This window comes from Tetranychus urticae, chromosome 3 (genome assembly GCF_039701765.1).
Source record: "Tetranychus urticae isolate SD_2017Ah chromosome 3, NJAU_TeUrti_SD_1.0, whole genome shotgun sequence".
NCBI lineage: Eukaryota > Metazoa > Arthropoda > Arachnida > Trombidiformes > Tetranychidae > Tetranychus > Tetranychus urticae.
In genome coordinates this window covers 14172283-14186085 of record NC_142960.1, presented here as the reverse complement: position 1 = coordinate 14186085, position 13803 = coordinate 14172283, and the positions used below count along the sequence as shown (strand labels likewise).

General features: G+C 32.9%; 2 protein-coding genes and 1 long non-coding RNA gene across 3 annotated transcripts; 2 read left to right on the top strand and 1 right to left on the bottom strand.

Moving 5' to 3' along the window:
- Positions 1-7390: 7390 nt before the first annotated feature.
- LOC107363904 (macrolide glycosyltransferase-like) lies at positions 7391-9102 on the top strand. The gene is given in 2 exon segments (NM_001323134.1): positions 7391-7428; positions 7701-9102. Coding segments are annotated over 2 exon segments (1440 nt in total).
- Positions 9103-10169: 1067 nt separating this feature from the next.
- Positions 10170-13399, bottom strand: LOC107363916 (S-adenosylmethionine synthase). Its single transcript, XM_015931201.3, has 6 exons — positions 13175-13399; positions 12337-12537; positions 11493-11968; positions 10974-11156; positions 10525-10658; positions 10170-10456 (listed from the first exon to the last, which is right to left on the bottom strand). The coding sequence occupies exons 1-6, from the start codon at positions 13245-13247 to the stop codon at positions 10354-10356; spliced, it is 1170 nt and encodes a 389-aa protein (XP_015786687.2). The 5' UTR covers positions 13248-13399; the 3' UTR covers positions 10170-10353.
- On the top strand, positions 11148-11601 carry LOC112539068 (uncharacterized). Its single transcript, XR_003082646.2, has 2 exons — positions 11148-11289; positions 11365-11601. It is a non-coding gene; the product is annotated as an uncharacterized LOC112539068 (long non-coding RNA).
- Positions 13400-13803: the final 404 nt, after the last annotated feature.

Below are 13803 nucleotides of genomic sequence, written 5' to 3'. Positions count from 1 at the left end.
ATGAAAACTGGAATTATGGTTTAACTGAAAACTGTAGAAATCACGATAATTAACTTTACTGGCAAATAATAATAAATGACTAATAATTTTCCCAAGTCTCAAAAAAAATCTTAACCATTTAGTTTGTTTTTCAAAAATGATTTTTCATCTTTTATTGCAATAAAGTTTGATTGAAGAATGAATTTGCTTTGAATTTGATATCGATACTTCCAATACATTGGATAAAACGTAGAAAATATTAATATATGATTTTTTACGGCTTTTTTACATGATAAAATTTCCATAACAAAATTTCGCAACCTTTTGGTTTTCAAAAAAAAGTTTTTTAAAATTTGTTTTCACAATAAAAGTAGATGTACAATCTGCAGCTGGGTATTTGATGAAAAATTTTTTGTGCACTCCAGCGATGTTACGTTCAACATCATCAACCTTTGATCTATTTTCAAAATTGCAATGCGAGCAATATTTACAGGAGTGGTCACCTGAAGAAATATAGATGTATCGAGCGTGAAATTTTTCTTCTGTTTTGTTGACAACTTTGCCATAAAAACTCTCAAATTGCTTTATTTGATTCTAACGTCGAGCAACCTTCAACCTCTTTTGCCTCAGGAGACTTTGATCTTTGCATTTTTGTTTTAAGTCTTGGATACGTCTCGCGTTTAAAATTGGTAAAGGTCCAAAACAGCCAAGTTCAATACAGCGGCTGTATTACAGCCAAACTAGCTGTTTGATACTATCAATTGGTTGTGCGTGACTTTTTTGTCCAAGCGAAAGCCAATATGCCATCATCAATTTTTCCATAAAATTGTCCATTTGCACTTGGTTGCAAATTACTAGGTATTGCAATTTCGTCGATTGTCTTTGGTAGAGGAGGGAGTTTCGAGCCTCGAGCTCGGACAATGGTATTTTAAGTTGAGGAAAAGTTTTCAATGATGCAGTCACTGCTTCACTGCTGGCCACTCAATGGCTGCAAAAGTCCTAGTAGTTGCAGCATGATAAGCGTCCTTGGTATTGCAATAATTAGAAGAAGAAGCATTAGATTTTGCAAAAAAAACTTTGCTTCATCTGTATAATATTATCCCTATCTGGTTCATGGCAATGTTTCGATTTTTAAACATTTACGCCGTTCAAAAGGATTATTTTACATGAACAATCGCCCGAAGCAATAGCTATGCTCACCAACAACGTGTTTCTTGCGAGGAACATAATTATTGTGCACAAAAAGGTCAGCGCCTTTGTTACATTTAATAAATGGGTAATCTGATTCCAATGACGAGGATGAAGATGAAAAGTTGACAAAAAAAGATGCAAAAATGGCAAAAGTAAATGCTAAACTGCAAATTCGACCAAACTTTTTTTGTTTAAATATGCATTTTTATTTTACTCTAGGTTAAACAGTTTATTAGCTAAGAACTTTATTTCGAGTTACAAGGGAAGGCTCTAAAGTATGAATTTTTTGGCTACAATTTTGCTGGCTTTGGTTTCAGTTGTTGTACTTGGCAAATAGCAAGCCGAATGTGTGTAGGCTTAGCTGTTTTACATATATCATTAAACCAACAATAAGTTAGCAAGCTAAATATGAAATCATTTCAACTAAAATCAATAGTGAGAGATACAGATTCTGCTTTTTCCCCTACCGTGTTTAAACGTTAATTTCTCAGAAATTTAAACTCTTAAAAGCTCTGACTATTTTTTGTAGATGTAAATTATTGCAACTAAAAATTGACACATTCATATTTAATACAGTAGTTAACACACATGTAGTTAAAATCAAATTTTTAACCAAATGTCTAGACTTAAAGGTACCTTTTTCAGGTATCAAGCCAGCAACCTAATAGTAGCTAAATATGAAATTTGAAGTCAATCGGTCAAACATTGGTCGACTATGCCTTCTTCAAGTGAACCATCAAGAGGACAAAATGAAATAAAAATTGAAGATAAAACAGCTAGTTGGTCCAAATTTCATAAATAAGGTTAAATATCAAAACTTGAAAAATTTGCCAAAGATCGCTTTCTCTGATTTTCTCATGAGATAGAATAGATAGCAGCCTCAGCTAGTTATGGTTAATAGATTAATAAAAATGTTCAAAGCTGAAACTTGCGGCAACGATTATTTTTCGTGGATGTAGTTCAAACATGGCTTTCAGACTGTGTAAAAATGTTTAAAGTTGAAACTTTGGTCTCTTTTAGTACAGTTGAGGCACCAGATTTGAACCAAACTCTTTACTTGAAAGACTGTTTTACATATACTCCCAATCCAATAATAAACCATCAACCTGAACAGCAACAAAATTTGCAAACAAAACCAATAGTAAAAGATACAGATTCTGCTCTTTCCCTGTAAGGACCCTTTTTCCCCTATTTACCCTAAAAGGCATATCTGAGTTAAAATCTTCACTTCGTTTCACTACGCGCCGATAAAAATAAGTCCTACGACTCATCATTTTATTCATACATCACACTACTTCAGAACAAAAAAAGTGAATCGCGAGTTTAATTTTCAACAAATTTTTATTATATCATCAAAATAAAGCAATACAAATTCAAAAGGACAATTTGCAGTTATTTGGTTTTGCATGGCCTAAGGTTCCCAGTTTATTGCCAACTCTATAATCCTCGTTCGGTGTGAAAATGCCTGTCCCTGGACAATTTGTTCCACATTTCATCTTTTTGGCGTTGCACACATGACCTGGTGCACTAGCTTTCGTGCATCGTCTTTCGTGACGGTATTGGTTGGATTTGTACGCCACTGGCATAATACACCATCGACATTTATATGGGAAGTCATCAACAGGTTCCAAATCTTCCGGGTTTTCCAAATCAGTTAATTCTTACCAATTGGCGCCAAGACCTTGTGAATCTTCTATGTCCAATTGTGCACACGTTGTTGTGCCATTAGATAATCAGCAAACCTTACCCATAATCGAGAATTTTCTGCAACAGGGGCCCAATGTAACCAGACCCGACAACAGATTTGTATTCATATTCGACATCAGGTACTGACACGATCAAACGCCTTCCAGGTTGATTGGCCGGAGAATCCAAAACAACACCCATTGGAGCTGCAATTAATAGTTGAATTATTTCGATTGTTTCGATTTTTGTGATGAATTAATTGTATATTTGCTCTTTAATTTGCATCAAGTTTCATGTTTGAAAACATAGCTTAACATACTTGCATTTTGATTTGATTGAATCATCATTTTTTCAAAGTTTTAATTCTTCAACTAAATTGTCGATTAAAAATGATCAACAATGCAGATCAGCATGAAATATTGTGAAAACATTAAGAAAGTGGATTAAGGGTTAAAAAATGTGTACGTAAATATAAGTGTAAGAATACCTCTTTATTTAGTTTTAAAAAGAGAAAGAAAAGGTAAAATGGATGAGCAAAACATAAGATAAGGGTACAGAGATTAGAGGGATGATGCGCTTGTATCCAACATCCCAGCTTAAGTGACCTTTTCTTCTCTTGTTGCTTCTTCTTGTAGCTAGGAAGATGTTTTTCCGGAATCGGAACAGTATAGCCAGAGAAAATAGGGAAACAAAAATAATAAAGAGAATGAAACAAAATGGCTATGCATTGAAAGTTGAATAAAGGGATTACTAAAGTACGCGAACACTGGTTTGGCAAACTTAGTGTCTCTGTACGCAGGTCAACCCAAAAAGAAAGCATAGGTTCTCGGAAACTAGGCGATAAATGCAAGGTAGTTGTGAACTGCCAGCCAATGTAGAAGTATGGCTGAATACCCAGGTGATTTGGATTTTCTCTATGGCAATTGTAAGTGCCTAAAAGATGCAACGCAAAATTTGCAAAGTATAAGTGACGCTGAAAAACCCAATTTCACTGCTTATACTGAGATGGTGCGAGGCGAGTTAAAGCGTTCAGCGTCAAACCTTTCCATCGTAATGTCCAACAAACATAATGGGTCCGCAATATCGTGTTATGACAATAAAAGTTTTCAATTTGTTGCTAAAGCTTGTACAGAGCTCGACACTTTAGTTTGTGTAAAAGCGCGATGGAATACTTTGAAACTGTGTCTACTATGTGTCTACTTTTCTTCAAAAAATACTTAGTATAAGGTTGCTGATTTGAAGGGGCTCTCAAATCTATCTGTTCATTTCTCAATGGGTTGCCTAAGGACGTGCTAAAACTGTTTGTCGGAGATTTCAACGCCTATCATCCCAGTTGGTCTGATGAAGAATGTAAAAATCTTTATAAGCGACAGAAGGGAGAACAATTATTATTGTTTCTGAATAGGTCCAAGATGCGAGTATTGAATTCAAAAAAACAGAACTACGTCGTAGGGGAGAAGCGAACCGTATGTGATTCAGTTTCAAGCTGTGAAGCCCTGTATCGCAGATTTACTTCTTGTGAAATGGAGTTCAATAAGGGTTCTGACCACCTGATGATGAGGATAATAATTGACCATTTACCAGTTTTGACTTATTTATCTAACAATACTGCGTATCATAGGCATGATCTGTCTGGGCTTACGCTGGGTGTTTTTGAGTTGGTTCGTGATGAATTGTGTGAAGACAGACATGGCTAGTGAAGAAAGCGATCCTGGGTGAGACAACGCGGGACATAGTCATGACGGACAAGAAGGCGTACCCGGTGTTTCTACATGTGTAAAGTACCCTGACTCAGCTCATTGGAAAGCAATGTGAGAAGGAAGAAAAAAATTTTGTATACTTTGAAAACTTAATAAACTTTGAATAAATGAATTAATAAATCGAATGAGTTGAAGAAAACTATTGAGTAAATGAGATATACGGACTTGCTACAAAAGAAAGAGTAAAAAAAATAAACGAGAGGCAAGTTAGATGTTCTGTAGTAATGACATCTTAGTTTAAGTAGCCTGAAGCTATCAAACGATCGGGCCTTTTCCTTGTTCTTTTGGACTTTCTTGTTGTTTGAACTTCCACGTCTGGAATTATTCTGGTCTAATTATTACCATTACTTAATTATTCTGTTCAATTGTTGATGAAAATGTCCATTTTTCAACAATTTTCTATGAGACTTTTCAATGGGATTTTTTATCAAAATCCCAAAAAATCTAAAAATCCTTTCTTTGGAGATTCAATGTTAAATTAAATTTTAATTATCCTAAAATTATTAAAGAATGGTTATAATTAAAATATTCAAATTTTTAACAGTGATTATATGGAATTCAATCTTTCAACAAATTTAGATTTTTCTTGATTCTAAATTGTTGATCGTTTTTAATCAACAACTTAATTTGATTATCAAAAATTTCAAAAACGATGATTTAATAAAATCAAAATTTAAGTATATTAATCAATGTTTTTAAACACTAAATACAAATCGAAGAGCAAATATCCAATTAATATATCACAAAAAAATCAAAACAATCGAAATAATTCAACTAAATCAATAAATTGTTTGAAATGAATACAGTCTAAATGTATCAAAAATTTCTTGGTTACCTAATAATTCCCCTCCAGATGGAGAAGACTATGAACAATTCAAATTAAATGAAGTGAATTCAAGTGTAACAAAAAAATCAATAATTTTTAATTGAAAATACTTAATACATCATCTTATTTATACCATAAAATAGAATAAGTTTGGTAATTACCAAACTTTGCTGAATGCAAAAACAATCAATATTTGATGAAAAAGTCTTAACCAAATCGTTGACCATTGAAAGGTTACAGATATTCTGATTCAATTTTATCACAATGCATATACACTAGTGATTAGGGCTAAGTTAATTGGACATCAAAATGCTGTGCACTGAGTCAATAGCCAAATATGGCTGAGTGGCTCTATTAATAATAACTAATACTAATAACTCCATTCCCTCATGCCATACTAAGCTTGACCAGCGTTACATCGCATCGCAAAAAAGATCCAAATAATATAATTTAAATAGCAAGATTTGAATATCTGAGATGCTCAGTCAAGATTGACCAAAGCCAAGGCATTCTGGGGTTGATTATCCTCACCACCCAAAGTCAGTCCAAAGGGTTGTCCAACCAAAATCGTGTCATTTAGATGTAATTTAAGGATGTAATTTAATGACGCCATTGCTGGTGTCTTAAAATAACACACTGTAAGGGTGTTTGCTGGAATACATGTTCGCGTGTATCTGCAAGGCACGTGGAGAGCACATTTCAGTACTTACGATAGCAATAAAACACAAATTAATGGAAATTGTTGATAATAATTGGGTTCACAGAGTATTTAAATGTTAAACTATTTATAAATGCAAAACAGTTAGTTGGTTATACAGAGAAATGAACAAAACAAAGATCGATTCTATTGGTACTTTAATTTATTGTTAGAGTTACTACAGAAACTCCGTTATCTTACTACTAATGTAAAAAGATTTGCTTTGAAATCAAACCATAATAATATTTTGGCAATACTTCAATGATCCTTCGATCATCATTGATCCTTCAATCCTAGTAAAAGATTCAAATATCAATAATTCTGATGATTGTAATAACAATGGATTGATAATGTTTGTATGAAAAGATACAAAATGAAACATGAAATCAGTCTCAAGAAAGTCATGGTTATCAGTTGTGTAATTTATTACAACATAATTGCTGTTCATGTAAATTCCTCCACAAGCCAAGATACTACAGTAAATTAAAATTGTAGTATAATAATAAAGGTTTTATTGATAACAACCTGATTCTAGGGATTTTAGGGAAAAAATGTTATTTTTCTGTTAATTATCTATCACAATCGACTGGTTATTATGCAAACCGTGATTCATTAAGATGAACTAAAATCGGAACAAAAAAATTTCTAATCTTAACCCTATTTTTTAAATACCAGCTTTTAATCATCGGATCATCTTTTAATAAACAGCATTAATAGATTCCCTGATAATGGGCCATAATTTAGGTATAAGATCTTATATTATTAGAATCAGATTTGTGAATATTCACAGCAATAATAAAGAGCAAAGGATCTTCAAGGTTGAACAAGTAATAATCATTACGCCATGTTTCAACCATGATTTACTCCTTTGACGGAGTCGATTGCAACAGAAACCATAGCTGATCGCTCCACAATTTAGTGTCTCAGATAACTGTTAATATCATTCATTATCAACCAAATTGACGCCAATCCTCTGGCTGATGGAATTATTCGGGTCATATTATTCCTTATAAATAAGATGCATCCACATTTCAGATGTTAGTCTAACAAGGCTATCAATTTTGATCAAGAAAACTTCTTGTTTCAATTCATCTTTAACACATTGATAATCTTGTAATTAGACTCTTAATTAGACAGTAATTATAATTGTTACAATCGTGAAAGTTAAAGACAATTTACTCGATTGCAATTTGTCACCATCAACAATAACAACATTGATTTCGTTAACCAGCGCGCTTTAACAGAACGAAAATGCAACCACTTAAAATACTTTTCAGTGCATTGAATAGGTAAGTCAAGTCACTTTTCATTTTCATCTAAACTCATTGATGATTGACAGTTTAAACACATTTCAATTGTTAGCGCTTGAAATTGCGAGATTCAATTCAGACTACAGTTTCAGTTGAAATAACTAGATTTTATTGACAATTCATTTAAGGATTGACTCTATGCAGTGAGTTTGGTTTGTTGAAAAAATTGGTTATGACATTTTGATTTATGAATAACTGTAAGATTTACATGTTGATAATTTTGATTGTAACAATTGTTGTTGATTAATCAGCCAGGGTCACGTCAACGCCTGCATCGCCATAGCTGAACTGTTGGCTCCTCGTGGACATGAGATCACATTTGCTGTTACCAGTGGCTGGAAAGAGTTGATTGAAAAGCATAACTTCAAATACATTGAAATAGTTGTTAATGAACCTGATGACGATTTTGACAGTGATTATAATGATGAAAAAAATGGAGTCAACGGTTCTGATGTTAACAATAACACCAACACCAATGGAGTTAATGGTCATTCTGAAAACGGTGGATATACCAAAAATAATGATGTTAAAGATAAGAAAGCCACTTTTTTAATTGATTATATTTCAACAATGTTTGCCGAGCTCCGACACAAGACCTGGGATAGATTTAAATACTTTGACGAGAAATGGGCTAAATTGAATTGTAAATTGTTTGCCTTTTTTGGAGCGCTGGATGAACCCTTGGCTGGTGTCTTGGATTCGGTTAAACCAGATTTAGTTATTGTAGATACACTCTTTTGGTTGCCTTGTTTGATGAAAACGACCATTCCTTGGATATCTTTGTGGTCATGTAATCCATTGCTCATCTATGATGATTTACCTCCATTTGGAAGTGGCTTCCCAACTCGAGGTCCCAGAAGTGAATGGGACGAATTTGATTCAATCAACAGCGAAAAGTATCGACCAGTTTATGAACACAACCGTCGATGGTTGGCAAAAAGAGGAATTACGGTGACTGAAGAAAAGCCCAAATATCATCTTCTTGAATCACCATTTCTAAACATATACAATTACCCCGAAATCCTGGATTATAGTGACATCTGTAAAAAACCAGATAAATGGTTTCGGGTTGACTCAGCTGTAAGAGAACCAGATGAAAAGAATCCATTCAAAGTACCAGAAAATTTGGTCAATAAACCAGGAAAATTAATTTACTTTTCCCTTGGTTCAATGGCTTCGATTGATTTAGAGTTGATGAAAAGAGTCCTCGGCTGTTTGGCCAAAGCACCTCATCGTTTCATTGTATCTAAAGGACCACTTCATGAACAAATTGATCTGGCAGATAATATGTGGGGAGATCGGTATGTTAATCAAATTGGTATCCTTCCACACGTTGATTTAGTCATAACTCATGGAGGTAACAATACATTAACAGAGAGTCTATACTTTGGCAAACCAGTGATTGTAATGCCTATCTGCTTTGACCAACATGATAACGCTCAGCGTATTGTTGAAAAAGGATTGGGTTTACGTGTTGAAACGTACCATTTTCAGGATGAAGAGCTTCTTGAGGCGATCGAGAAGATATTGAATGACGATGAAATCTATGGCAAATTGGCCGATGTGAAGGCACAATTGCGAGCATCGAGTACAAGGGATCAAGTATGCCAATTGATTGAGCAAACAGCAGTTCTTAAAAGATGTCCACTTTGATCTATTCTGATCAAAGATTATCTGATTGTTTTCAATATTAACTATAACTATCGCTATCACTGAATCACTATTAAATATTAAAAGACGATGACAAGATGGAACATGAAATTGTGGCCATTTCTATACTAGACTAAGCATGATGGTCGTGGTTAGGTCATTTCAAGATTTCTTTTTCTGGTTTAAATGTTATTTTCTTAAAAAATGTTACAATTCATTAATGAACACCAAATTAATCACCTTTCATGATCAATATTTTTTCGATTCTACTTTTTTGTATTCTGATTTCATTTTTCATAAAACATGTATCTTGACTTTTAAAATATTAATAAATAATGTTACAAGTCTCCACGAACTCTGATTTCAGTAAAATTTACAGCGAAATCGTTTGCCAATGATTAGCGTTGAATGGGGCCAAAAAATCTTCTGTTCAAGCAATCTCTTCGACTCGAGCTAATATAGCAATGAAAGATCACTGGCAAGGAACCCGTCATATTCCTGTTTCGCCGATCTTATAAGCTTCTAAGCAAATGAACTTGAAACAAGAAGCTGCTTAACGAGAACAATTAAAGAGACTTTATTAATTGACTTGGAAATGAACCAGATTCATTGAACTTCACAAAAATTGATAAAATAATTTTTCGATTGCTTTCATTGTGAATAGGTTTTTCAATCTGAAATGTAAATTTGGTTCCAATTATTTGTGCAGTTACAAAAGTCTCAACCTGTCATGTTATTCAATTATAATCTTTTATTTTCCTGATTCCTCCAGAACGAGGTTCTTATAAATTATTAATATGCCTTGAAAATTTTTTGTTAATTGATATTATTTTTGATTGCGATGCAATTATGTTGTAATAATTGACATAACTATTAACCTTCACTTTCTTGAGACTGTTTTTATGTTTCATTTTGTATCTATTCCTATGAACATTATTACTATTATCAGAATTATTTTAATCCTTCTTCTCTTAATTACGTATTGCATAAAGCTTATCAAGCTTCATCTTTCCATCAACGGGTTACCTGGTAGACATTTTTTTAGTATGTTGAACAATGTTACACTCAAGTTTGGTGATTGTAAAATTTCATGTTTATTGTTGCCATTAAAGTTAATTGTCGTGATTTCTTTTTGTTGATTTGATATGTTCATGCCTTATGGTTCAAAAAGAGATTTTTTATGGCATTAAGTTACTAACTGTGATGATTATTACCATTTTTGTAAATCCTATTGGATTAATGTCAGTTTCAACATCAAATAATCAACTGCTTTGGGACTTCCCATGGAAAATCAGGTCTTCCGAAGTGTCCAAAAACACTGGTTGCTTGGTACAAAGGTTGCCTTAAACCCAATTCCCTGTTTTGTGAAATGAAAACAATTTACATCAGTGATTTTATTACAATTTAATTGGTTTAGAACCTTACTTAATTATTCGTCCTGGACGGAGGTCAAAATTTTTGTTGATGATGCTCAATATTTCGCTTGAAGATTTGCTTGCAGTTCCGTATGTAAAGACAGAAATGGATATTGGTTCAGCTATTCCAATGGCGTATGAAATCTGTTGGTAAGACAAAAAAATTAATTAACTGGATTAATAACTTATCGCAAATATTGTTATGATTTGGTGAATTGATTTTAAATTTTAAATTTTCATTATTCAATATTCCCTCTCTTTTTTGCTTCCAATCAGTTGCTGTGATTCAAAGTTGATGTCACTAACCAAAGAGTAAAGGACTTCTTTACTCTTTGTCACTAACATATGATTACCGCGTTTTTTCGTCATAAAGCAAGCAATTTGTTTTATTAATTTTTCTTCTTTGAATCAAGCAATTTATATATTTAACTTGTGATTTATTTATATTTGATGGCTTACCTGAACATTACAACGTCTACAGATACCATTTTTGACCAGAGATTTGGCAACCCAACGAGCAGCGTATGCACCTGATCGATCAACTTTAGTTGGATCTTTTCCGGAAAATGCTCCACCTCCATGAGCACCCCAGCCGCCATAAGTATCGACGATGATTTTACGTCCTGTTAATCCAGCATCAGCCTGAAACAGTCGATTATACAATTGTTAGTCGAGTTAAAACACCAAGCTACAGTTATTAAGGAAAATACTAACAAAACTCAGGTTTGAATAAGATTGACGCTGAATCGATTTTTATAAGACCTATGAATATTGAGTGAGTTTTTTGGTCAAATTATAAATTGAGAAACTAATGATCTACAACTTTTTATTTTGTGTTTTGTGTTCTCAGGATAATTAGGAATCTAATTTGGAATTTATTAAGAGTTTAGGTCATGCTCTTGACCTCTTGAAAATGAAGGAAAATTTATTTTTGATTTTTTGGACTATTGATTTAGGTGGAATATCGATGATACTTACCAATGGACCACCATTAACAAAAGCACCACATGGATTTACATGAATTACTGTTTTATCATCCAAGTATTTACTTGGAATTACTTGTTTGATCACTTTTTCCGTGATTTCCGATCTGAGCTTGTCCAGAGTTATTTCTTTTGCATGTTGGACTGATACAACGATGGTGTGAACTCTAATTGGAATTGCTGCTCCACCATCGAGATAGTATTCACAAGTAACTTGAGATTTGGCATCAGGTCGAGCCCATGGAAGGGTACCATTTTGTCGCAACTCAGAATATTTCTCCATCAATTTGTGTGATAATACAGCTGTTAAAGGCATACATTCCTCAGTTTCATCAGTAGCATAACCAAACATCAAACCTTGATCACCAGCTCCAATTTCATCCATATTTCGATTAACATGAACTCCCAAGGCTATTTCTGGTGCTTGCTCTTCAATGGCAATCAATACATTGCATGTTTTATAATCGAATCCTGAAACAACCAGAAGAAAGTTAATCAAAACGAAATTCAAACCCGTTAATTACTCCTTGCATCATAATTTTGACCATATTTTTGATTGGACATCCATAATTAAACGATTATGCAACTGAATGTTCAGTATTTTTGCGATTTTCATCTCTTTTTATTGATAATTTCATCTGTATCATCACTCAATCTTTAAGAAACTGGTTTATAATGTATGGACCAAGACATCATCATTAGCTGATAAGCTCACATTTATTTTGAAATTTTAAAAATCTGAGTAAATCGAGATAATCAAGGACTCAACTAATATTGGAGATGAAATCAGTTGATGAATGAAAATGAATTGCAGCATTTTATTAATTACCAAGACTTACCTTTATCACTATGATCGTAACCAATTTTGTCAATGGCTTGTCTCACCACTTTCTGGTAATCTATTGATGCTTTTGAGGTGATTTCACCAAACAACAGGACCATTCCTGTTTTAGTAATAGTTTCACATGCTACTTTAGCCTCTGGATCTTGAGCAATGTGAGCATCTAAAACAGCGTCACTGATTTGGTCGCACATTTTATCTGAAGTTAATGAAAATCAAATGATAATTTCAAAAAATGATCACAAGGCTTCTATTTAAAATGGTCAGAATACAATTTATGGCTTTATTGGAATCTTTTGAATACCAAACTAACAAATTGTACAGTAAATGCAATACAAAGTTACATGAAATATTTAATTTCTAATCAACTCAATAGATCATTTTCAAAGATCAGATCAAAAATTCCTCATTCTTGATCTACAATGGTTAGTGTGTCAATAAATTGTATAACTTTCTCTTTTCATTACTCAATTGTTGATTAGACAATCTCAATATATCTCGCCATCAACTAGTTCAATCCTACATTGTACATCTGTACTTGACTTCCTCACATACATTTAAGTAGATTTTTCCTGAAAACTCTCAAGAAATGAACACTCGTGTAATTAGCATGATTGGTTTTACCCTACAGTTATAATCAAAAGATTCAAAAGTCAAGAAACATTGTTATTTCGCTTTATATTTACCAATATTTAAACTACTGAAGCAAAAAATTGAAAATTTTCTTCTAATTTGCTGTTAACTGATTTAATAAAATACATTTAATACAAAATTATGCTTTACTAATCATCATGTAATAAGCAACAGATTTTTAGTTTGAAGCAAAATAGACTTACCTGGATGCCCTTCACCAACGGACTCCGATGTAAACAAAAATGTTTCATTAGATTGATTACCGATTCCGTTCATGGTGTTGAATAATAATTAACTAAACACTTAATAATGTATATTAATAAGGCACTAAGTTAATAATTTGTTGAGGTTATCACTTATGATTTGTCTGAGATGAAAATGAAAATTTGTATTTAACGTGAATACCTATTATCATCATCACCGGTACCAATCATCATAATCAGCTCTTTACTTTCTCTCCTTACACTCATGAAAATCTCCCTCTCATCATCATCCCTCCCTTAATTCAATCAATACTAAATCTCCTCCTTCAATCAACAATCATCTTGATTCTCAACAATCTAAATAGCAACTACGATACACTAATCCGAACTGCAATGTTAAAAAATTTGGGTAACAGAAGAGGTAAAAGAAATGTAAAATTGGGAAAAATTGAAGCTTAGGCTTTTATTTTTCAATGGTCCATGTTGGAATCCCAATGTTTCAACTGATTGAAATGAAAACCTTAATTATCTCATCAGTTAATCAAGAGGAAATATTATCTATTATACAAATTGATGATGTAAAATTGATGATAATCAATATTGCTTAAAGAAAGATTTAATTATAAAAG

What these genes read in the sequence shown, in the direction of transcription:
- LOC107363916 (XM_015931201.3), bottom strand. Translation starts at nt 13,247, where the DNA reads ATGAACGGAATCGGTAATCAATCTAATGAAACATTTTTGTTTACATCG. An exon ending in TTACGATCATAGTGATAAAG is followed by an intron (nt 11,969 to 12,336) that starts GTAAGTCTTGGT and finishes TGGTTGTTTCAG; the next exon opens with GATTCGATTATAAAACATGC. An exon ending in TTGTTAATGGTGGTCCATTG is followed by an intron (nt 11,157 to 11,492) that starts GTAAGTATCATC and finishes CGACTGTTTCAG; the next exon opens with GCTGATGCTGGATTAACAGG.